The sequence below is a fragment of the Pelophylax lessonae genome (assembly GCF_965119305.1).
Source record: "Pelophylax lessonae genome assembly, chromosome: 6".
Classification (NCBI taxonomy): Eukaryota; Metazoa; Chordata; class Amphibia; order Anura; family Ranidae; genus Pelophylax; species Pelophylax lessonae.
Window position 1 is genome coordinate 142,650,377 of NC_138773.1, and position 23,175 is coordinate 142,673,551.

Sequence of the window (23,175 nt, forward strand, 5' to 3'; positions counted from 1 at the left end):
AGAGGTGAAGATCACGTGACTAAATTCAATGTCCCACCACCAGCGTAGCTTCTTACCAAAAAGATGAGAATTTAGGGCATATATATAAGTGATCCCGCTCCAGAGATCAAACACCAAAAAGGTTGGGAAGATGTGACCCCTAACACCATCCAAGAGGAGTGGGGATGTTGAGCCTCTTACCAAATCAATGAATGGGTAGAGCTGTAAATCAACAGACACTTCTCCCTTCCAACACGGTAGGTGATGGGTCGGTCTCTGGTGGGTATTCGCTGTTCTTAACCTCAATATAAGTGGGGAAAGAAAGGAACCGCCAATGGTGCATTATCTTTTAACATTTTATTAAATGTAAAGAATCACACTTGCATTTAGATGAGAAAATGCTCGCATTGAACGCATTGAAATCACCCTATGCGGAACACAGATGACGGCGGCTGCCTGCAGTGCAAACCGCCGTGTGACGTTGTGTGTGATGACGTGGCGCCTCCTCGATGACGCGTTTCCTCCCGATTGGGCATCAACTGAGATAGGAGGGGAGCCCGCGTCATCACTGCCGCCATTTTTATAGCCTGATGGGAAAGTGTTTCCGGTGTCTGCAAAGGAGGTACCTGTCATTACTGGTCGATGTGCCAGCGCTCTCAAACCATTATAATGCCAGGTGATTCTTGCATATTATTAAAAGAAATGGAGCAATAAAGAAAAGTTTCTTATTAAAAGTTCCACGATCTTTATTTTGATTAAAACAAATTATGTACAGACCGGACCGAGTAAGTACTTCCGCCGGAAGTACTACCTCTGATCTGTTGTGTGTACTGGAGTAGGTGAACACTTCCACCGGAAGCACCACCTCTGATTGGATGTGTGTCCAGGGTTAGGTGAACACTTCCGCCGGAAGTACTACCTCTGCTGTGATTGCTTTGTCTTTGGACACCGATTGGCTGGTTGCACTCCAACTCCGATTGGATGAGAGCAAAACACTTATGGAGACCTGACAGTTCCGGTGTCTGCAAAGGAAGTCCATAGCCTTAAGTGTTGGAATATTGTCTTTCTTAGGCATTATTGGATGAGTCTTCTCAATTTTTTAATTGATAAAAAAAGAAGAAAAGTCATCAGACTGAACAAAGAAATTTTGGAGATAAAAGAAAAATTAACCCCTTTAATGCAGGAGGAAGCATATAAAGTGTATAATCTGTGTATTCATCTGAATCTAGACAGACACCTGTTTTTTTTTCAGAAACATATCTGTTATCGTTGCCTGGAGGAGGTATTTCAAACTCACATTGATATTCATTTTGTTTTTTCTGTGCTGCATGATATAATTGATTATGATGAACTCCTAGATGGGCCCAAAGATTTGATCTACGTTTGTTTTTTGCAGTTACTGATCCCATGCTTATATTGTTTGTGCATGTGTTGCACACTGCTGCTTTTCCTGGAATTAGTTGAGACGAGAAATAGTCCCAGACCACACTTTTACTTTTTCTGTCCTCATCCATCTCCATTGCAATTTGAAAGAGACAAAAAAGTTAAAAAAATGGCTGGCTGGCTGCTGGCCTGGCACCCTGCCCTGCTGTGGGTGGCTTGCTGGCACCCTGTTGTGGGTCAGTCTGTGGCTGATACCTGGCAGTGTGGGTGGCTTGCTGGCACCCTGGTGTGGGTCGGTGGCTGACGCCTGGCAGTGTGGGTGGCTTGCTGAGTTGCTGGTACCCTGTTATGGGTCTGTGGCTGACGCCTGGCAGTGTGGGTGGCTTGCAAGTTGCTGGCACCCTGTTGTGGGTCAGTGGCTGACACCTGGCAGTGTGGGTGGGTTGCTGGCACCCTGTTGTGGGGTGGCTGCCTGCTGTCACCCTGTTGTTGGTCGGTGGCTGACACCTGGCAGTGTGGGTGGGTTGCTGGCACCCTGTTGTGGGGTGGCTGGCTGCTGTCATCCTGTTGCGGTTCGGTGGCTGACACCTGGCAGTTTGGGTGGCTGGCTGGCACCCTGTTGTGGGTCAGTGGCTGACACATGGCAGTGTGGGTGGGTTGCTGGCACCCTGTTGTGGGGTGGCTGGCTGCTGTCACCCTGTTGTTGGTCGGTGGCTGACACCTGGCAGTGTGGGTGGGTTGCTGGCACCCTGTTGTGGGGTGGCTGGCTGCTGTCATCCTGTTGCGGTTCGGTGGCTGACACCTGGCAGTTTGGGTGGCTGGCTGGCACCCTGTTGTGGGTCAGTGGCTGATGCCTGGAAGTGTGGGTGGCTTGCTGGCACCCTGTTGCGGGGTGGCTGGCTGCTGTCCCCCTGTTGTGGGTCGGTGGCGGACACCTGGTAGTGTGGGTGGCTTGCTGGCACCCTGTGGTGGGTGGCTGGCTTGGTGTCACCCTGTTGTGGGTGGCTGGCTTGCTGGAACACTGTGGTGGGTGGCTGGCTTGGTGTCACCCTGTTGTGGGTGGCTGGCTTGCTGGAACACTGTGATGGGTGGCTGACTTGCTGGAACACTGTGATGGGTGGCTGGCTTGGTGTCACCCTGTTGCGGGTGGCTGGCTTGCTGGAACACTGTGGTGTGTGGGTGGCTTGCTGAGTTGCTGGCACCCTGTTATGGGTCTGTGGCTGACGCCTGGCAGTGTGGGTGTCTTGCAAGTTGCTGGCACCCTGTTGTGGGTCAGTGGCTGACACCTGGCAGTGTGGGTGGGTTGCTGGCACCCTGTTGTGGGGTGGCTGGCTGCTGTCATCCTGCTGTGGTTCGGTGGCTGACACCTGGCAGTTTGGGTGGCTGGCTGGCACCCTGTTGTGGGTCAGTGGCTGACACATGGCAGTGTGGGTGGGTTGCTGGCACCCTGTTGTGGGGTGGCTGGCTGCTGTCACCCTGTTGTTGGTCGGTGGCTGACACCTGGCAGTGTGGGTGGGTTGCTGGCACCCTGTTGTGGGGTGGCTGGCTGCTGTCATCCTGTTGCGGTTCGGTGGCTGACACCTGGCAGTTTAAGTGGCTGGCTGGCACCCTGTTGTGGGTCAGTGGCTGATGCCTGGAAGTGTGGGTGGCTTGCTGGCACCCTGTTGCGGGGTGGCTGGCTGCTGTCCCCCTGTTGTGGGTCGGTGGCGGACACCTGGTAGTGTGGGTGGCTTGCTGGCACCCTGTGGTGGGTGGCTGGCTTGGTGGCACCCTGTTGTGGGTGGCTGGCTTGCTGGAACACTGTGGTGGGTGGCTGGCTTGGTGTCACCCTGTTGTGGGTGGCTGGCTTGCTGGAACACTGCGATGGGTGGCTGACTTGCTGGAACACTGTGATGGGTGGCTGGCTTGGTGTCACCCTGTTGCGGGTGGCTGGCTTGCTGGAACACTGTGGTGAGTGGCTGGCTTGGTGTCACCCTGTTGTGGGTGGCTGGCTTGCTGGAACACTGTGGTGGGTGGCTGGCTTGCTGGAACACTGTGGGGGGTGGCTGGCTTGCTGGAACACTGTGGGGGGTGGCTGGTTTGCTGGAACACTGTGGGGGGTGGCTTGCTGGAACAACGTGGTGGGTGGCTGGCTTGGTGTCACCCTGTTGTGGGTGGTTGGCTTTCTGGAACACTGTGGTAGGTGGCTGGCTTGGTGTCACCCTGTTGTTTGGCTGGCTTGCTGGAACACTGTGGTGGGTGGCTTGGTGTCACCCTGTTGTGGGTGGCTGACTTGCTGGAACACTGTGGTGGGTGGCTGGCTTGGTGTCACCCGGTTGTGGATGGCTGGCTTGCTGGAACACTGTGGTGGGTGGCTGGCTTGCTGGAACACTGTGGTGGGTGGCTGGCTAGCTGGAACACTGTGGTGGGTGGCTGGCTTGCTTGCTGGAACACTGTGGTGGGTGGCTGGCTTGCTTGCTGGAACACTGTGGTGGGTGGCTAGCTTGTTGTCACCCTGTTGTGGGGGGCTGGCTTGCTGGAACACTGTGGTGGGTGGCTGGCTCGGGGTCACCCTGTTGTGGGTGACTGGTTTGTTGGAACACTGGTGGGTAGCTGGCTTGGTGTCACCCTGTTGTACGTGGCTTGCTTGCTGGAACACTGTGGTGGCTGGCTTTCTGGAACACTGTGGTGGCTGGCTGGCTGGCTGGCTTGCTGGAACACTGTGGTGGCTGGCTGGCTTGCTGGAACACTGTGGTGGCTGGCTGGCTTGCTGGAACACTGTGATTGGTGGCTGGCTTGGTGGATCACTGTGGTGGGTGGCTGGCTTGCTGGAACACTGTGGTGGGTGGCTGGCTTGCTGGAACACTGTGGTGGGTGGCTGGCTTGCTTGCTGGAACACTGTGGTGGGTGGCTAGCTTGTTGTCACCCTGTTGTGGGGGGCTGGCTTGCTGGAACACTGTGGTGGGTGGCTGGCTTGGGGTCACCCTGTTGTGGGTGACTGGCTTGCTGGAACACTGGTGGGTAGCTGGCTTGGTGTCACCCTGTTGTAAGTGGCTTGCTTGCTGGAACACTGTGGTGGCTGGCTGGCTTTCTGGAACACTGTGTTGGCTGGCTGGCTGGCTGGCTGGCTGGCTGGAACACTGTGGTGGCTGGCTGGCTGGAACACTGTGGTGGCTGGCTGGCTGGCTTGCTGGAACACTGTGGTGGCTGGCTGGCTTGCTGGATCACTGTGGTGGGTGGCTGGCTTGCTGGATCACTGTGGTGGGTGGCTGGCTTGCTGGATCACTGTGGTGGGTGGCTGGCTTGCTGGATCACTGTGGTGGGTGGCTGGCTTGCAGGAGCACTGTGGTGGATGGCTGGCTTGAGGTCACCCTGTTATGGGTGGCTGCCTTGGTGTCACTCACCCTGGCCTGTTGTGGGTGGCTGGCTTGCCTGAACACTGTGTGGTGGCGGGTGGCTGGCTTGGTGTCATCTAGATGGCTGGTTTGCTGGAAACCTGTTATGGGGTGGGTGTCTGGCTGCTGGCACCCTGTTGTGTGGTGGATGGCTGAGGCCAGGGCCTGTGAGTGGCTGGCTGGCACCGTGAGCACAGTGACCGGACTGCAGCTGGCTGCACACGAGGCTGTCCGAGGCGTGAAAGGCAGTCTTAGAAGGCAGAACGCATGCAGCGTGCGGTGAAATTATGTTACATATGCGCCGCGCAGGTGTGGGAGGCGGTCTTAGAAGGCAGAACGTGAGCAATGCAACATACGCAATGACATCACGAAAATATTGGCAATATTGGTAACTTCTGAGGCCAATTCCGATATATTGGGGAAAGTGCATATTGGCCCCCGATATATCGGTGTTGCTGATAATCGGTCGATCCTTAGTTACTACTATAGCAGAAAGAGGGAGCTGTTTAGCACCCACAGGGACTCACCATCCCCTAATTAGGTACAGAGACAGAGTGCCAGGCTGCACGCCGTGCGGCGAACAGAGAGAAAGAAAAAGTTCAGGAACTGACACTAGAGGCCACCCGCCTATTCACTGCTCCATAGGTTTCAAAAACATTGCCGTTGTGTGATAGCAAAGGGAAACAACAAGAAAATGTCTGCCGGACTACACAAACATGGCCGTCGATAGAGAGAACAGCCAGCCATGGCAAAATGGTGGCTGCACGCGGCATCTAGGCGGCTCCCGGGACACCCAGGTATATTTGGACAACGGGGGGCCCCCAAACATGGTGTGGGTGAATGGGGGGGTGGTCCGCAGAGGGACCTCAATAGTGAAGGGGAGCGTTATGTGGGAGGGAAGGGCATTCGGGGGGTCCAACCAACCCAGGGAGGGGCCCATGTCCACCCCAAAAAATCACCAGAAGGGAGGATGGACACTACTCACCACACCTTGGGACCAGGTGGGCACCACTCCAGGCAGACCACCGCACAAGTTTGGAATGGGTGTGCTGCAGGCCAGAGGCACAATGCAACTCAGGTCGTGACCAGGGCTATGTGTCCTCGCGAGCCGTTTACTTGCCGGCCAGCCCCCGTCCAGTGGGACTATGTCGTGGCTGACCTAGCGCGGAGCTGAGGTCGGGTCGCGCTCGCTGGCTGGACTGGAGATACCATGAGGTTTTAGAATATCCAGTCCGTCGCTCAGTCTAGCAGTTGATTGTAGTTCTCACAGGAACAGAATTGATTGTAGTTCTCACAGGAACAGAAAAAAATAAAAAAAGAAGCTAAATAAATTCTATTTAAAAAGGAAAAAGTGCTAGGACCAGAGATACCAGCAAGGAGCTAGGTCCTTACTACTGACTAGGCAGAAAAAAACTGAAGACCTATAGCAGGAAGTGGGAGTATACACCCTGGGACTGCCCTATAGGCATAGTCAAACTACTCCTGTAGGGGGCAGCATAAACCCAAAGGTCAAGAAGATGTGGAGCTGTGTCCATCAATAAACTAAAAAGTAAAATGTTTTTTTCACACTATACAAAACACACTCTTTTTTATTTAATTCACCAGGACAAAATTAAACAGGAAAAACCCCACAGACACTTTTTTTTTTCCACTCCATCTCCACTGTGGAATATTCCTATTACTTCCTGTCTCACTTTGTCAGGTATTGCAGAGAAATCTCCCCAGCAAGGACACAGACGTTAAAATATGTTTGGAAAAGGGTAAGTGATAATTGTGCTTTATCTTATATTTAAGAAACCAAGAATAGTTTATCTTATCTCTATATTAAGATCTGTACAATGTATATTGCTATTGGGTATTAGATTCTGATACCGTTTATATCAGTGTATTAATAATTTTAACCATTTAGGGTCCCCAGGCCTTTCTTCCATAATCCCCTTGAGTCCCAAACTTTTTATTTTATTTTGGTAATGCCTTGGTTCCATACATTATATCGTTCAGGTTTTGTAGCCTACTCTTACATATTATCCATTGTTTTTTACAGAACAAATCAGGTTTTATTTCAGAGCAAATGTGGTTATGTATATTTTTATTGGGCAAAAGGAAAAAAAAATGTAAAGAAACGGAAAACTTATATCAAATACTTACCGTAATTTTCCTTTCCTGATGGACTCCATGGCAGCCTACGTGTGGGTTAGTCCCGCCTCCTCCTACCTCATAGGACCCCACTCCCATAAATTTCACTCTGCCCCAGAGACCATGTTCCATAAAATAGCCTCCTCCGGCAGATGGGTGGGGACTCCGGCTGCCATGGAGTCCATCAGGAAAGGAAAATTACGGTAAGTATTTGATATAAATTTTACGTTTTCCTGACAGACTCCATGGCAGCCTACGTGTGGGAAATAACTAGCCAAACACACCAGGGTGGGCAATCTGCTGTTCAAAAGAAATTTAATTTGCACCATCAACTGATAGTATCCGCAAACCAAAATCAACAGATGATAACGAAGCTGGCTTGATACAATAATGAGCCATGAAAGTATGAATTGAGGACCATGAGGCCGCCTTGCATACAACTTCAGGAGCCACATGACGGAACGCTGCCCAAGAAGTCGACATTCCTCTTGTAGAATGCGCTGTCACAGCCTCCGGGGGAGCCAACCCTTTAGCTCTATAAGCCCACTGAATGGACTGGACAATCCAAGATGCGATCGTTCTAGACGGAGCACGCAAGCCTTTATTCTTCCCATAGAACAGGACAAACAGATAATCCGTACGGCGGAAATGAGATGTGGCTTCCAGATATAGTTTCAGAATTTGCCCTACATCCAGTGGATGAGTCGCAGAGTCAGAGGATTTGAATGTTGGCAAGACAATTTCCTGATTTTCATGAAAAATAGAGGATACTTTGGGATGCAAATCCAACATGGGAATCAGAACCACCCGATCCGGGAAAAATGTCAAAAAGGGTTCTTTGCATCCCAAAGCTCCCAGCTCAGAGACCCTTTTTGCTAAGGTGACTGCCACCAGGAACACTACTATAAGAGACAATTCTTTGATGGAGAGTTGAAGCAGGTTATCTCTTCTGAGGTCTGCAAAGAAATCCAGAGCAAGTGGAAGATCCCACTTAGGGAATCTAGGCTTCCTTTGCGGTCTGAGCCTTGAAGCTCCTCTGAAAAATTGCCTCACTAGAGGATGCTTTGCCCAGGATGTTCCTGTGAAAGCCGAGATAGCTGACACTTGAACTCGAAGAGAGCTGACTGATAAAGGCAGATCCAGGCCAGACTGTAGAAAACTCAAAATGTGTTGAACTTTTGGAGTGCCTTGCACATCCATATTCCCGGTGATATGAGACATGAACTTCCTCTAGATCCTTTTGTAGACTATTTGGTCCAGCTCTTCTCGCATTCAACAGTGTGGAGATAGCTCCACTTGGACACCCTAATGCCTCCAGCCTTTCCCTTTCAAAAACCAGGCCATCATGCAGATGGGCCGGGCAAGGGTGTAGCACCATTCCCTGAGACAGGAGATCCTGCCTGGAAGGTAGTGGAACTGGCTCGCGAAAGCTCAGCTGTAGTAACATCGGAAACCAGGGCCTGTTTGGCCAATATGGGGCTATCACAAGAGCCTCCACTTCTTCCGACCTGAGTCTCGTCAGGAATCGAAGGAGGACTGGAACTGGTGGGAAGGCGTAAGCCTTGTGAAACCTCCACTGCTCTGTTAGGGCATCCACCCCGAAAGCTTGTGGGCATTTGAATCTCGTGTAGTACTTCTCCAACTTGAAATTGCACGGGGAATCGAACAGATCCACTTCCGGAAGGAACCCTAGGGATTTGAGCCACTGAAACACATCAGCATGCAGACTCCACTCGTTGTTGTCCATGGAGACTCGTGATAGAAAATCCGCCTGGATGTTCTGTGTCCCTGGCAGATAAACCGCAGTGAGGTTGGATAAGTATTTCTGAGCCCAGACCATTATTGGCTCGACTTCTCTCAATGAAGAGTGAATGCGAGTTCCCCCTTGTCGCTTTATATACGACACTGCCGTCGTGTTGTCCAGCTTTAGGAGGACAGATGATCCTACTGTAAGGTGATGAAGTGCTTGGAGAGCCTGAAACGCTGCCCGAAGCTCCAGGATGTTCGAAACTTCCCTGTGTAACCGAGGATTCCATTTGCCCAGGGCTATCTCTGATAGGCAGTGAGCGCCCCAACCTGTGCTGCTGGCGTCGATGGTTATCGTGACCCAAGAGATGGGAAGGATAGAATGGCAATTGAGTAGATTCCTCTGCTGCAACCACCACAGGAGACTGTCCCGCATTACTGGGGAAATCCAAATCAGATGATCCATGTCGCCTGGGCACCATTGGCGAAGAAATCCTATTTGAAAAGGACGCATCCTCCATTGAGCCCATTTCACCCTAGGTGTCCTGGCCACCATAGTACCTATTATTTTGAGGCACTCTTAAGCCCGGAGATGAGATGATGACATGGCCAGCTGTACTCTGTCTCTGATAATCGGGATTTTCTCTAGAGGCAAGGAGATGGTGCCCTTGACTGTATTGAATTGAGCCCTGAGAAAGATAAGTGCCTGTGTGGGCTCCAACTGGCTCTTTTCCAAGTTTAGCAACCAGCCGAACACGAGAAGAGTCGCCGTGACTAGATCTCTGTGAACCAGGAGTTGCTCTCGATCTTGCGACAGAAGTAGTAAGTCATCTAAATAATGGTGAAGACGAACTCCCTTAATTCTGATCAGGGCTACCAAAGCCAATAAGAGTTTTGAAAATACTCGAGGAGATGTTGTGAGCCCGAATGGGAGACATGTAAACTGAAGATGGTTTTGATCCACAGCAAACCGCAGGTATTTCTGGAACTCTGTTGCTATAGGCACATGGAAATATGCATCCTTCAAGTCTATTGACACAAGCCAATCTCCTGGCTGAACCGCCTGGCGGATTGTCAAAAGCGTCTCCATTTTGAATTTTTCCTTTTTTTATAAAGGAGTTTAGATGTGTGAGGTCTATGACCGGTCTCCAGGAGCCGTTCTTCATTACTAAGAAGAGAGGAGAATAGAGGCCTTGAAACCTTTCTTTGGCTGGTACTGGAACTACTGCGCCTTGAAGCATCAGCGCATCTACGTATGCCGAAAGGATTTGCCTTTTTTCTTCTGACAGTGGAAGAGCTGTGGGAACAAACTTGAGGATAGGTGGACTGCAGAACGACCAAGTGTGACCTGTGGAGATTGTCCTGATGACCCAAAAATCTTTTATCGAGGCTGCCCAGATGCGTCGAAACCGGAGAAGGCGAGCACCGACCTGATCCGTCTGGACAGGCCAAACATCAAAAGGACTTAGCTGCTTCCTGGCTACTAGAAGAGGCTCCTTTGGAAGCCTGTTGGTTTGAAGATGGATTTTTTCCCCCATGTTTTCCGGAATTCACGACCAGGTCTGTAACTTCGAGCATCCTTCGCTCTATCCGAAGATTGTCTGGACTGTGTCCTTCTCTGACCCAGCAGGCGACGATCCTGCGGGAGGAACCCCGACTTACCGCCCGTGGCCCTCGAAATAGCGCTCTCCAGCTTGTTTCCGAACAAGGAAGACCCTTCGAATGGAATACGGCACCAAGCCTGCTTGGAGGCAGGATCAGCCAGCCAGGGGCGCAGCCATAGGGCCCGTTTAGCGGTCACTGAAGAGAGCATGACCCGGGCCACGAGACAAATAATATCTAGGGAAGCCTCCCCCAGAAAAGAAGCCGCCAGTCTGACCTCATTCACTGCTGAAGCTCTGGCTACTTCTTCTGATACGGACCTTAGATCCGAATCCACCTCTATTGCCCAGGACTCCATGGCCTTGGACAAAGCCGCAATGGCTAGGGCTGGCTTAAAAGCCATTCCAGCAGACACATAAATCTTCTTAAGGTCAGTGTCGATTCTTCTTCCCAGCCCATCTTTAAAAGACACTGTGTTTTCGAGTGGAAGAGTAACGTGCCTCGCTAATCTCATGAGGGCGGCGTCCACTAGGGGCGCTGACTCCAGGTGTTTCACATCCTCACTCTTGAATGGGTACATCCTGGAAACTTTGGATACCAGAGAATTTTTCCTCTCTGCACATCCCCACTCATCCGAGATGATTTCGCCCAGCTCTCCTAAAAAGGGAAAGTTATGGTGCTCTTTCTTAGGGTGCTTGAAATACCTTCTTTGTTTAGATGGTTACTCTACTGGCTCCTCCCACTTTAGGGCTCCCTTAACTGCCTTAACCAGGGTAGGGACCAAGGCAAAAATCAAAGCCTGTGCCAGGAGTATCCGATTCGTCCTCACTATCCGAGGAGTTGAAGCCGGAAATGCTCTGCAGAGAAGGGCCGGGAGTACTGAGGCTATCCCTAACAGGGATGTCTGCCAGACCAGCCGAGGGGCTACAGGTGCGGTCAACCTCCAGGTTTTGTAGGGATTCTTGGACCACCCGTCTAACCAGGGATTCTACCTCCTGGTTATCATTCCCCGTTTCTCTAGAGGCTTGGGCAATACATGCATCGCATAGTGATTTGCCATCAGAAACACGTGCTCCACAGCCCCAGCAAGATCTTCTATCAGGGTGTCTTTGTGCTGATGCAACAGTGGAGCCTTCCTTGTGATGTTTGGTAGAAGACTTGTGGCGACTAGTGCCAGGAGATGTGCGATGACGTTGTGACCTGGTAAGGTCCTTATCTTTGCGTGCTTTAGATTGTTTATCAGATCTAGAAGGGCTAAGAGAAAGGGAAGGATTACCTATACTGCCCTAAACCCGAACCGTACAGGGATAGGTAAAAAGAGCCACTCTTACCTGTAGAGTAAGGGTTGGCCACTGGGGGGCGGTGAAGTATCCATACTGCTCTAAACAGGAAGACTGTAATAAACACAAGTATAAGGAAGTGCTGCACACACCAGACTGCACAAAGACATCCAGCAGAATTAAACTTACCACTAGCAGAGACCGATCAGACACAGGGAACCCGCCGCATATGCCCGCAGTACAATCCCAATGTGATCCACTGTGATGCATGGGATTGCACACCTGTGTCCTACCCCGCTAGTAGCTAGGGGGAACTGGACTCTTCAGGAATTCAGCCTGGAATCAATCGTGTAAATCACCAGGAAATAGACCGAAAATCTTCATGAGGTAAGACTTGATATCCATCCAACAGGAGAAGGACAAAAAAGGAACATGGTCTCTGGGGCAGAGTGAAATTTATGGGAGTGGGGTCCTATGAGGTAGGAGGAGGCGGGACTAACCTACACGTAGGCTGCCATGGAGTCTGTCAGGAAAGGCATTTTCCTGTAATATTTCCATACCGTTTAAATAATTTACCCCCATATATTTACCCCACAAATTACCAACTTGCCACTCGCCCTCAGTACATTTATTGTGGACGGACAGCACAGCCAGGCCTAGGTGGCATACTGGTATGTCGCCTTGCACACTAACACGCCTCCTGGTGCTTGCAATGGCACAATCCCATAACCACTATGTCTGGTGGACACAGTGGATCATAGAGCTTGGTACTCGTGAGTGGCCAGGGTATGATGTGATCTCTATGATTGGTCATAGCATTCACATAATACAATGTAAACAAAACAACCATGAATGGCTTCTATTCATGACTGTTTTCCTTACTGTTGTGAGCTATCACATGAGCCAATCACAGCACACTGTACCATGTGATTATCTATAGCCAATCACAGCATGTCAACAGTAAGGAAGCTGCCATGAATGGAAAACCATTCATGACAGTTAACTATTGCTACCCAAAACTGTGAGATACAACCCGCAATAGCTACCCATGCATAGGTTGAGCTATGGAGATCTCATAATATATACTGATATTTTTAAACATGGACTTTTAGATGTTTTATGGACTATACTTTATGTATGATGGATGTTTTGTACATTTCTCTGTATGATATTCATGTTTATATCTGCACAGATTTAAGTAGGCACTCTTTTGCTATTGATTTGACATTGCAAGTCCTTTGCCCTGTACTGTAAAAATAACCACTTAAGGACCGGAAGGTTTTACCCCCTTAATGACCAGGCCATTTTTTGTGATACAACACTGCGTTATTTTAACTGACAATTGCTCGGTCGTGCAATACTATACCTAAATAAAACGTATGTATTTTTTTCCCCACAAATAGAGATTTCTTTTGGTGGTATTTGATCATCTCTGCGGTTTTTATTTTTTGCACTATAAACAAAAAAAGATTCTAAAAAAAAAAAAAAAAAAAAAACACAATTTTACACTTTCTGCTATAAAACATTCCCAATAAAAAAAAAATTAAAAAAATCTAAATTTTATGCCAATATGGCCAATATGTATTCTGCCACATTTTTGATAAAATAAATACCAATAAGTGTATATTGATAGGTTTGCACAAATGTTATTGTGTCTACAAACTAGGGGATAGATTTAGGTCATCTTTATTTATTTTTACTAGTAATGGCGGCGATCAGCGATTTTTAACAGGTCTGCAACATTGCAGCAGGCAGATTGGACACCTGACACTTTTGAGGGGACCAGTGACATTATTACAGTAATCAGTGCTAAAAATATGCACTGTTACTGTTCTAATGACACTGGCGGTTAAGGGGATAACACCAGGGGTGATCAAAGGGTTAAGTGTGCTCCTAGGGACTGCTTTCTAACTGTATGGGGGATCGACTCACTGGATGAACACAGAGACCTGTGTTCCTAAATAGGAGGAATACAGGATCCCTGTGTTCATCTCTGACAGAACAGCGGCCTGCCTTGTATACATAGGCAATCCGCTGTTCTGTCTGCATGGGGAATGATCACGGGCGGCTGGCGAACATCGCGTCCGCCAGACCCGCTCCCCCACTATCTATTACACAAAGCGACGGACAGGTACGTAATTTCGCATAATAAAGCCAACCTGCCACAGTAAAACTATGGCAGCTGGTCGGTAAGTGGTTGAGATTGAGATGGTAATTCTTTTAGGCTTTCTAGAAACCACAGGCTTCTTGCTGTGTGACAAAGCAGGTCTCATTTGAAAAACAGCAGTCAAAGGGATGCTGCAAAATAATGCAAATAGTCTTAACCCTGTTCATAAAATGATTTAAACAAACATATAGGTAATGACTCAAGTAAAATGTTACTATAGTAGTGCAAAGTCTATCCAAAAGTTTTTTTAGAGCTCCATGCTCCAATGTAAACAATGGGAAAGGAGAAAGTCCAATACTTTAGGGTCGGTCATGTTGGGGAGTGGGATCTCCAAACATGCAGAGAAAAAAACAAAGATTCTGGCAAATCTGAGTGTTGACTGTTAAACATTTATTTTCAAGTATAAAGAGTAAAACTCACATAATGAATGAAAAATACTGCCACATCTGCAAAAACATCCGGTGGATGAGGCCTGCACAAGTCAGTGTAAGGAACAGCTGGATGCTGTCTCTGCCATTCATGGGGCTGTCCTAGCCAGCAGGATTTAGATGATGTAGAGCCGAGGGTGAGGGCTGGAAGACCATTGATAACACTTTGTCTGACCAAGATTTCCAGGTTCCAGGTGCATTTTACTCTTTATACTTGAAAATAAATGTTTAACAGTCTACACTCAGAGGTGCTTTAATCTCAGATTTGTTCATAAAATTATTTAGTCAATTAAGAATGTAAGGAACTTAGGGATAAAGGACAGAGACCTGTATAATTAACATACTGACATGGAGGTATGTTATAGTGTCTTACCATAGTTTTGGTGTCAGAATAGCCATGTTTTTGAGACAAATTCCACAAATTTACAGCCAGCTGATTCAGCTTGTTGTTCCTTAGATCCCCATGAGCAAGAATGCTGTTAAAGAATAGCAGAGCAAGGCTACTCTGACGCTTCAAAGTCTACAAATGAAACAAAACATATAGAATAACAGTAACAGAATAACATTGTCTTCAAACGTATCAACAGCTTATAAATTAGCAATTACATTTTATCTCCAGTAAAAAGAATGGGATTTTTGACTTACCGTAAAACCCATTTCTCTGATGTTCATTGACTGACACAGCTCCTGATTCTTCCTAACCATTGAGTTATACTGCCTCCCACATGAGTAGGACACTAGGCAGGAAAAAGCTTGACTAGGCCTATGGGCAGTCCCAGGGGGTATACACCCACTCTCAGCCATAGGCACTCAGTTTTTTTTTTTATGCCTATTCAGGAGTAAGGACCTAGTTCCTTGCCACCGCCGCCAGTTCTGACACCATGCGCGCAGAGGTGATAGCCACCAAAGAAGGTCACCTTCTGGTAAGTAAGCAGGGAAACCTCCTGAATATTTTCAAAGGGAGGCTACTGTAGAGCTGAAAGCAGCACATTAAGATTCCAGGTCGACAACAGAGACAACTGAAGGAACCAAATGTCGAACACCCTGAAGAAAAAGTATGCACCAGGGTGTGTGTGGCCAAAGGAAAAAACTACCAAAAACCGCCAAAACCGATACCTGGCCCTTGATGGTACTGAAGGCCAATTTCTGTTCTACCCCCGGTTAAAGGAAGTTTAAGATCTGATCCACCAAGAAGGAGCGAAGATGAACCCCAAGAGACTCACACCACGCAATGTATGTCTTCCTTGTACGATGGTAGATCTTCGTAGAGGTATATTTCCTAGCTTTTAACACCATCGGAATCACTGACTCAAACAAATCTCCATCCTTCAGCACCTGGCATTCAACAGCCAAGCCGTTAAAGCCAGCGACTTTAAAGCAGGATGGAAGATTGGCCCTTGGGACAGCAGATCCTCACTGAGAGGAAGTCTCCAAGGATAATCAGCGACCAGCCATACCAGATGGGCTTACCAAGACCGGCGAGGCCAGTCTAGAGCTACTAGAATGACCGGAATCACCTCTGACTGGATCCTGCACAGGAGTCGAGGCATAGGTTTGAGAGGTCTGCAAGGATTTGATCAGCCCATCTTAGAATGCCTGCTACTTACCGAGCCTCCAGGCACTTCTTGTGCCCCCTTGGTGATTGACATAGACCACGGCTGTGGCATTGCCGAATGAATTCGTACCGGACACCCCTGAAGACGAATTGTCCAATGAGCCAGACAAAGTCTGATCGCTCAAAGTTCCAGTACATTAAAAGGCAGTCTGGACTCTGCCAGAGTCCAGACCCCCTGAGCATGTCTGTGCTGACGCCACCTCCCCACCCAGACAGGCTGGCATCCGTGGTGGCAGCTGCCCAGTACAGGGGGAGAAAGGATTTTCCCTGTTGAAGTGCCGGATAACAAAGCCACCTATAGAGAACCGTGGATCCTTGTCCCATTTCACCAGAAACTCTTTAGCAGAGATCTTGCGTGACTGTGCAAACAGACTGCCTCGAGGGTGGAAACCATCAGGCCCACCACCCGCATGCAAGCCCAGAGGGGTGATTGTCTGTGGAACAACAGAAGCTGAATTGCCTCCTGTGATGTCTGGAGTTTTTCCAGAGGAAGAAACACTCTGGCTGGGGCAGAGGCATAGTCGAGTCAAACCTAGACAATCTTGTTTTTGTGGACAGAATCAAAGCAGACTCCTGAAGGTTAAGAATCCAACCGAACACCCTCAGAGTTCACGGAGCAATCGCCAGTAGTCCATCAGAGCAGTCGGAGACTCCGCTTGCAGAAGAAGATCATCCAGGTACCCCAGTAATGCGATCCCCTGCTGACTCAAAGAATGCCAGCACCGAGGCCAACACTCTTGTGAAGACCCGAGGAGTGGACGCAAGACCATAGGTCAACGCCACAAACTGATAATGCTCCATGCCCACAGCAAAACAGAGGAAGCGCTGGTGACCGGCACATATAAGAATGAGCAGGTAGGTGTCCTTGATGTTGATAGAAGTGAGAAGAAATCCCACTGAAGTAGGGATGCGACTACCGTGGGACTTCTCTACTCACAACAAAGCAGTTTAGTGCCTTGAGGTCCAGAACTGGACGTACCTTGCCTGCCTTCCTGGGAACTGTAAAGATGTTTGAGTAAAAACCCCTGAAAACGTTCCAAAGTCAGAAGCGGAAAATTCATCCCTTGAAGTAACAAGTCTTGCACTGCCCTAAAGAGACCCCGTAAGCGATCTGGGGACAAGTGCAGGTTGGAAGGGAAGAACCTTTCCGGAGGATAAGACCGAACTCAATCTTGTAGACTGACCGAAAAATTTTGTGGACCGACTTGCCCTTTACCAGGGAGGTCCATGGATCCGGAAACCAGCCAAGAAGTCCCCCCACCCCAGATACGGGTGAGGGAGCCCCTTCATACACAGGTGTGATCATTCACCTTTAACGCAGTTAATCCTCATAAGGATATCACAAGCAAAAACACTTAGCACCACTGTGTTATGGATAACCTCACTGTTTTGTGACAATGTCGTGAAGATAAGGAGGAAAGAGGAACACCCTCGCTGCTTTGGAGGGCCTGTGGATGCCAAAAGGAACCGGTGCCTCCGACGCTGCATTAGCCGCCACCTCCATTTTTAACGTTTCACGCACTGACACACAGTGCATCCACCAGTGCCTTTTTAAGCACAGCTAGAGGAGCAGAGGAATCATCCTCACTATCTGAGCACTCCGGGTGCATGGATGCAGATCCAGTAGGGTCGCTATATACTAAGCTCACCCTGAAAACATAAACAAAAAGGGGATGCCTGCCAGGGGCCCACGAACGGACCACCTATTGGAGGCTGTCATTAAAAAGGAAGCGCCCCCACAGCGTCACCTCTTCTGAGGGAGGCGCCAAGCTGACCACATGGCCTAGAAGGCCGCAAGCTGCAGCCTTAATTTTTGTGCAGGCCCAACCTCAATTGCATGGATCCTCAGCCTGGCAGATGGCCAAAGGATGAGTGGGGGCTTCAGCTACACGCACTGGGGAAGCCCTCCTAACGGCGGTGCTCGACTAGGCCGCGGCCTAAATTTTTGTGGGCACCCAGCCACTTGGACGCCAGACCCAGTGGAGCCGACCATCCTGGGGCAGCGGAGGGGAAGGCAGGCTTGAGCCATCCTCACAGGGGCCACCTCACATAGTTTCCAATGAGTAGGCCGCAGAGTCGCGGCCTAAATTTCTGTCCGATCCGGCCGCATGAGCCGCTACCCGCAGATCTTAAAACATCTGCTCCCCCAGCCCAACAACCGCTGCAGGGAGCCCAGAGTACATCCCTGCCCTAGTCACCAACCCCCAGGTGGCAGGAAACCCTGCTCCACCCAGCGTTGCGCACCAGAGAAAAAACGGTCAGCAGCAACTATAACCAGCCCCTGGGGGGGGGGGGTCTGGTCACAGTGACCGAAATTTTAGAGGGGCTGGAGGGAAGGAGGGGAGCCCAGGGGTCAAACCATTCAGGGGAGGGGCCCATGTCCACCCTAAAACCCTCCAGGGATAGTGGGGGACAGTTACTTACCACACCAGGAACAGGTTGGGCACTGCTCTGGACAGGAACCTGCTCCATCGTAATGTGTGTGCTGCCGGTCAGGAGGAAACACTGCGACTCAGGATGAAGCCAGTTCATATACGCCCTCGAGAGATGTTTAATTGCCAGGCCAGCCCACATCCAGTGGGGCTATGTCACGGCCAACCTAGCGTGGAGCTTCGGTCTGCACACGCTCGCTGGCCCGGACTGGGGGGACCCTAAGGATCTATATTTTTCAGTTCATCGCCCAGTCTGGCACTTGATTGTAGCTCTCACAGGAACAAAAGAATAAAAAGAGGAAAAAATTCAATTGAAAAAGAAAAAATTGCCAGGACCAGAGATCCCAGCAAGGAACTAGGTCCTTACTCCTGAATAGGCAGAAAAAAATTGAGTGCCTATAGCTGAGAGTGGGTATATACCCCCTGGAGCTGCCTATAGGCGTAGTCAATATTTTCCCTGCCTAGTGTCCTACTCCTGTAGGGGACAGTATAACCCAATGGCTAAGAAGAATCAGGAGCTGTGTCCTTCAATTAACGAAAGAGAAAAAAAGTTTTTTCCTTTTTAAGTTTTAGTGCAGGGAAGGGTTCAGAACTTCTATCAGTTTTTACCTCTTCTCCCGATTAAACTGTCAGTAGAACAGAAATGTAGGTGCAATGCCGCTGTACAGAACACTGGTGAGACCTCACTTGGAGTATTGTGCGCAGTACTGGAGGCCATATCTCCAGAAGGATATAGATACTCTAGAGAGAGTTCAGAGAAGAGCTATTAAACTAGTACATGGATTGCAGGAAAAAACTTACCAGGAAAGGTTAAAGGACCTTAACATGTATAGCTTGGAAGAAAGAAGAGACAGAGGGGATATGATAGAAACTTTTAAATACATAAAGGGAATCAACTCGGTAAAGGAGGAGAGCATATTTAAAAGAAGAAAAACTACCACAAGAGGACACAGTTTTAAATTAGAGGGGCAAAGGTTTAAAAGTAATATGAGGAAGTATTACTTTACTGAGAGAGTAGTGGATGCATGGAATAGCCTTCCTGCAGAAGTGGTAGCTGCAAATACAGTGAAGGAGTTTAAGCATGCATGGGATAGGCATAAGGCTATCCTTCATATAAGATAGGGCCAGGGACTATTCATAGGATTCAGATATATTGGGCAGACTAGATGGGCCAAATGGTTCTTATCTGCCGACACATTCTATGTTTCTATGTAATCTTCAAGAGGGACACAGGAGGAATCAAAACCAAAGCCCTCTGATAGATTTTTATTTTTTTGCATAAAGAGAGTGAAAAATGCACCTGATACCAGTCGAGAAAAAAAGGAAAAAGAAGTTGCAGACAATGGCTCAAAACACTGGTATTGAAAAGATTAAAAATGGTACTTTATTGTGAAACAATTAAACAAGCAATATGCAAAAATCGAGTAAAACATTACAGACCTACTGGTAAGGAATGCTCATGGACCCTAGGCCAAACAATGGTAATGCAGTGTCCCGTCTCACATAGAACGCTGGTGTAGCCTCAAAGGCTCCACCCACCACCCAGACCCACCACCACCAAATATAGGGGATCCACCCACCCCCTCCCCAAGACCACAGACAGGATGAGATGTGTGGAGGTCCCAGTGGTGAGTCTTGATTGAAGATTCACAAGTTCATGAAAACCATCAAGGGTGTGCAGGATTAATCAGGGGACTGAAGACATGCTGTTCACCAGCACTTGTGAGACTCCAATTCGTTTAGAATGTGATCCAAAGGCTAAAATCCTACCAGATGGAATCAATTAGTGGAGAGGCTCAGTGTCTCCAAAACACCAGGACCTGGGACCACAAAATATGGATGTAACAAGTCCTCAGTTGGCACTTATTTTGGCTAATGTAGACAACCCAGTTGCAGGGGAGACATTACAGAGTGATCTAACAGCAAATCTTATGGCAAGCAAGCAAAGCAAAGCGGTGTGTAAGCCTCTTCAACTCAAATCATCCCTGGGTCACAGATATATGGGGGTACAGTATCCCACCCTGATGTATATGGGCATGTAAGTGTCCATAAGAAATGAGGTAGTTAGAGTCCATAAGTCCCCGGGTTGTACATGCCTGGAGTACCAACTGAATGTGTTGAGGGTTCTATGGATGATATCCAGATAGGGGGAGAGAGCCGAAGTCACTTGCTGGTAAGTCGCGCTGCTGTATCGGCTTCAGATGTAAGGAGCGGTGGCTGTGGCGTGTAGGTCCAGGTGATGGGCGGAGCCGGAGGCGTGACCGCGTGTGACGTCAATGCGTTTCAAGTGACCTAGCACGCTTCTTCAGGACGTAAATTGTGTCATGCACGTCAGCCTATAAGTACCAGGAGCTCAGGCACTCATTGGCCAATAGACACCTGGTCTCAGTTAGACGTGCAATCATGAGCTGAGGACATCTAATGGACATCGGGAGGCTCTGCATCTAACCTACAACTTAAAGTTGAATCATAATATAAAAAATCAACAAGTGAAAAAGAAAAAGAAAGAAAAACAATAGTGGCAACAATTACCATTTAGCAAAGAAGCAGCAAGGGTAAGAGCATCTCATATACAGCATAGTGTAAAATACCCTATATGATCCAAACCGACCATGAATATCCCTAGATATTTACAGGCAAAGTATTTCCAAAAAAGCATCCAAAAATCGTCTAAAATTGGGCATAGTGTAGAATTAGTCCCACACCATAACCAATATAGTCTATAGGTGGACTTGATGGCCAGATGGATCCCCATAACACTGTTCAGCGGTGGCATTATCATTCCATTATGTCATGCAAAGTATTTTTTGGAAATACTTTGCCTGTAAATATCTAGGGATATTCATGGTCGGTTTGCATCACATAGGGTATTTTACACTATGCTGTATATGAGATGCTCTTACCCTGGCTGCTTCTTTGCTAAATGGTCATTGTTGCCACTATTGTTTTTCTTTCTTTTTCACTTGTTGATTTTTTATATTATGATTCAACTTTAAGTTATAGGTTAGATGCAGAGCCTCCCGATGTCCACTAGATGTCCTCAGCTCATGATTGCACGTCTAACTGAGACCAGGTGTCTATCGGCCAATGAGTGCCTGAGCTCCTGGTACTTATAGGCTGACGTGCATGACGCAATTTAGGTCCTGAAGAAGCGTGCTGGGTCACGTGAAACGCGTTGACGTCACACGCGGTCACGCCTCCGGCTCCGCCCACCACCCGGACCTACACGCCACAGCCACCGCTCCTTACATCTGTAGCCGATACAGCGGCGCAACTTACCAGCAAGTGACTTCGGCTCTCTCCCCCTATCTGGATATCATTGTCAGCACCCTCAACACATTCACTTGGTACTCCTGGCATGTACAACCCGGGACTTATGGACTCTAACTACCTCAACACGTGAGTTCTGATGAGTTATGCAGCAATTTACCTGCAAATTACTGCTTATGTGCACCTATTGCTGCATCCTGCTTCACTATGCTTGCATCTGCTTGGTAACCTCCTCCTCATTCCCCTGATTGGTCTGAAGGGACAATCTCCACCTAGCATACCTGCATTGGGCCATGGGTCTCCAAGTCAAGCATTTCTTATGGACACTGTTACATGCCCATATACATCAGGGTGGGATATTGTACCCCCATATATCTGTGACCCAGGGATGATTTGAGTTGAAGAGGCTTACACACCGCTTTTCTTTGCTTGCTTGCCATAAGCTTTGCTGTTAAATCACTCTGTAATGTCTCCCCTGCAACTGGGTTGTCTACATTAGTCAAAATAAGTGCCAGCTGAGGACTTGTTACATCCATATTTTGTGGTCCCAGGTCCGGGTGTTTTGGAGACACTGAGCCTCTCCACTAATTGATTCCATCTGGTAGGATTTCAGCCTTTGGATCCCATTCTAAACAAATTGGAGTCTCACAAGTGCTAGTGAACAGCATGTCTTCAGTCCCCTGATTAATCCTGCACACCCTTGATGTTTTTCATGAACTTGTGAATCTTCAATCAAGACTCACCACTGGGACCTCCACACATCTCATCCTGTCTGTGGTCTTGGGGAGGGGGGGTGGGGTGGATCCCCTATATTTGGTGGTGGTGGGTGGAGCCTTTGAGGCTACACCAGCGTTCTATATGAGACGGGACATTGCATTACCATTGTTTGGCCTAGGGTCCATGAGCATTCCTTACCAGTAGGTCTGTAATGTTTTACTCGATTTTTGTATATTGCTTGTTCAATTGATTCTCAATAAAGTACCATTTTTAATCTTTTCAATACCAGTGTCTTCCATCTAGCTGGCCATTTGGATTTGCGTATATGCTCTCATCTCTCTCATATGTGGTAAAAGTCCACACACATCACTGGGTGTCATCACTGAATTGTGTTTTAGCCACATATAACTGTTTGCCGGGAAGAGGTTTAATCACCTATCTTTCATCACGTTTAACACCCATCATCCACCAGTTTATATTTCTGTGTTTATCTGGGATCACTACTTTTTGAATGTAAAGGACTTTTTTAAGTTGTTGATTCACCCTGATAATACATTTATGGACATTTTTGTTCTCTTGATTTATTAGCGCACTTTTGTAACATAATTTATGGTACATATTTTTTGCATATTTGAATCCATTGATTATTGGTGTCACATCCTCACGCCCCTAGGACTTCAAGGGCGTTGGGAGTGTTTTCCTGGTGATTCATACCCCCTCCCTAGTCCCTTGATGTTGCATTTACCTGATACCAGTCACCTAAATATTATAAAAAAAAAAAAAAAAAAGATGAATTATTAGAGTTGCCATCCTTACCAAATATCAATGCTACCAAAAATTCAGAAAAAAAAATCAATGACAGAACCAGTCCAGATAGATAAAATAGAAAAAATCCAAAAGGAGAGTTCCCTTGTTTACATGAGTGTAAAGAACTGGAGTATGCTTTATATTAAAGGGGTATACAGCTGGTGACGTTACCACTGCATGTGCTCTAAAAGCCGGACCTTCAGAGCTTCGTGCCAGAACCGAGGGCACCCGCATGCATG

The 23,175-nt window shown here is 48.3% G+C and overlaps 1 protein-coding gene across 3 annotated transcripts in view; it reads right to left on the minus strand.

Moving 5' to 3' along the window:
• VPS35L (VPS35 endosomal protein sorting factor like) overlaps positions 1 to 23,175 on the minus strand; it is a 1,473,617-nt gene that overhangs the window by 1,227 nt on the left and 1,449,215 nt on the right. For all 3 annotated transcript variants that reach the window (XM_082262328.1, XM_082262327.1, XM_082262326.1), the window contains one exon: positions 14,469 to 14,615. In XM_082262328.1, the coding sequence (XP_082118454.1) occupies positions 14,469 to 14,615 (147 nt within the window). The remainder of the gene's footprint in view (positions 1 to 14,468; positions 14,616 to 23,175) is intronic.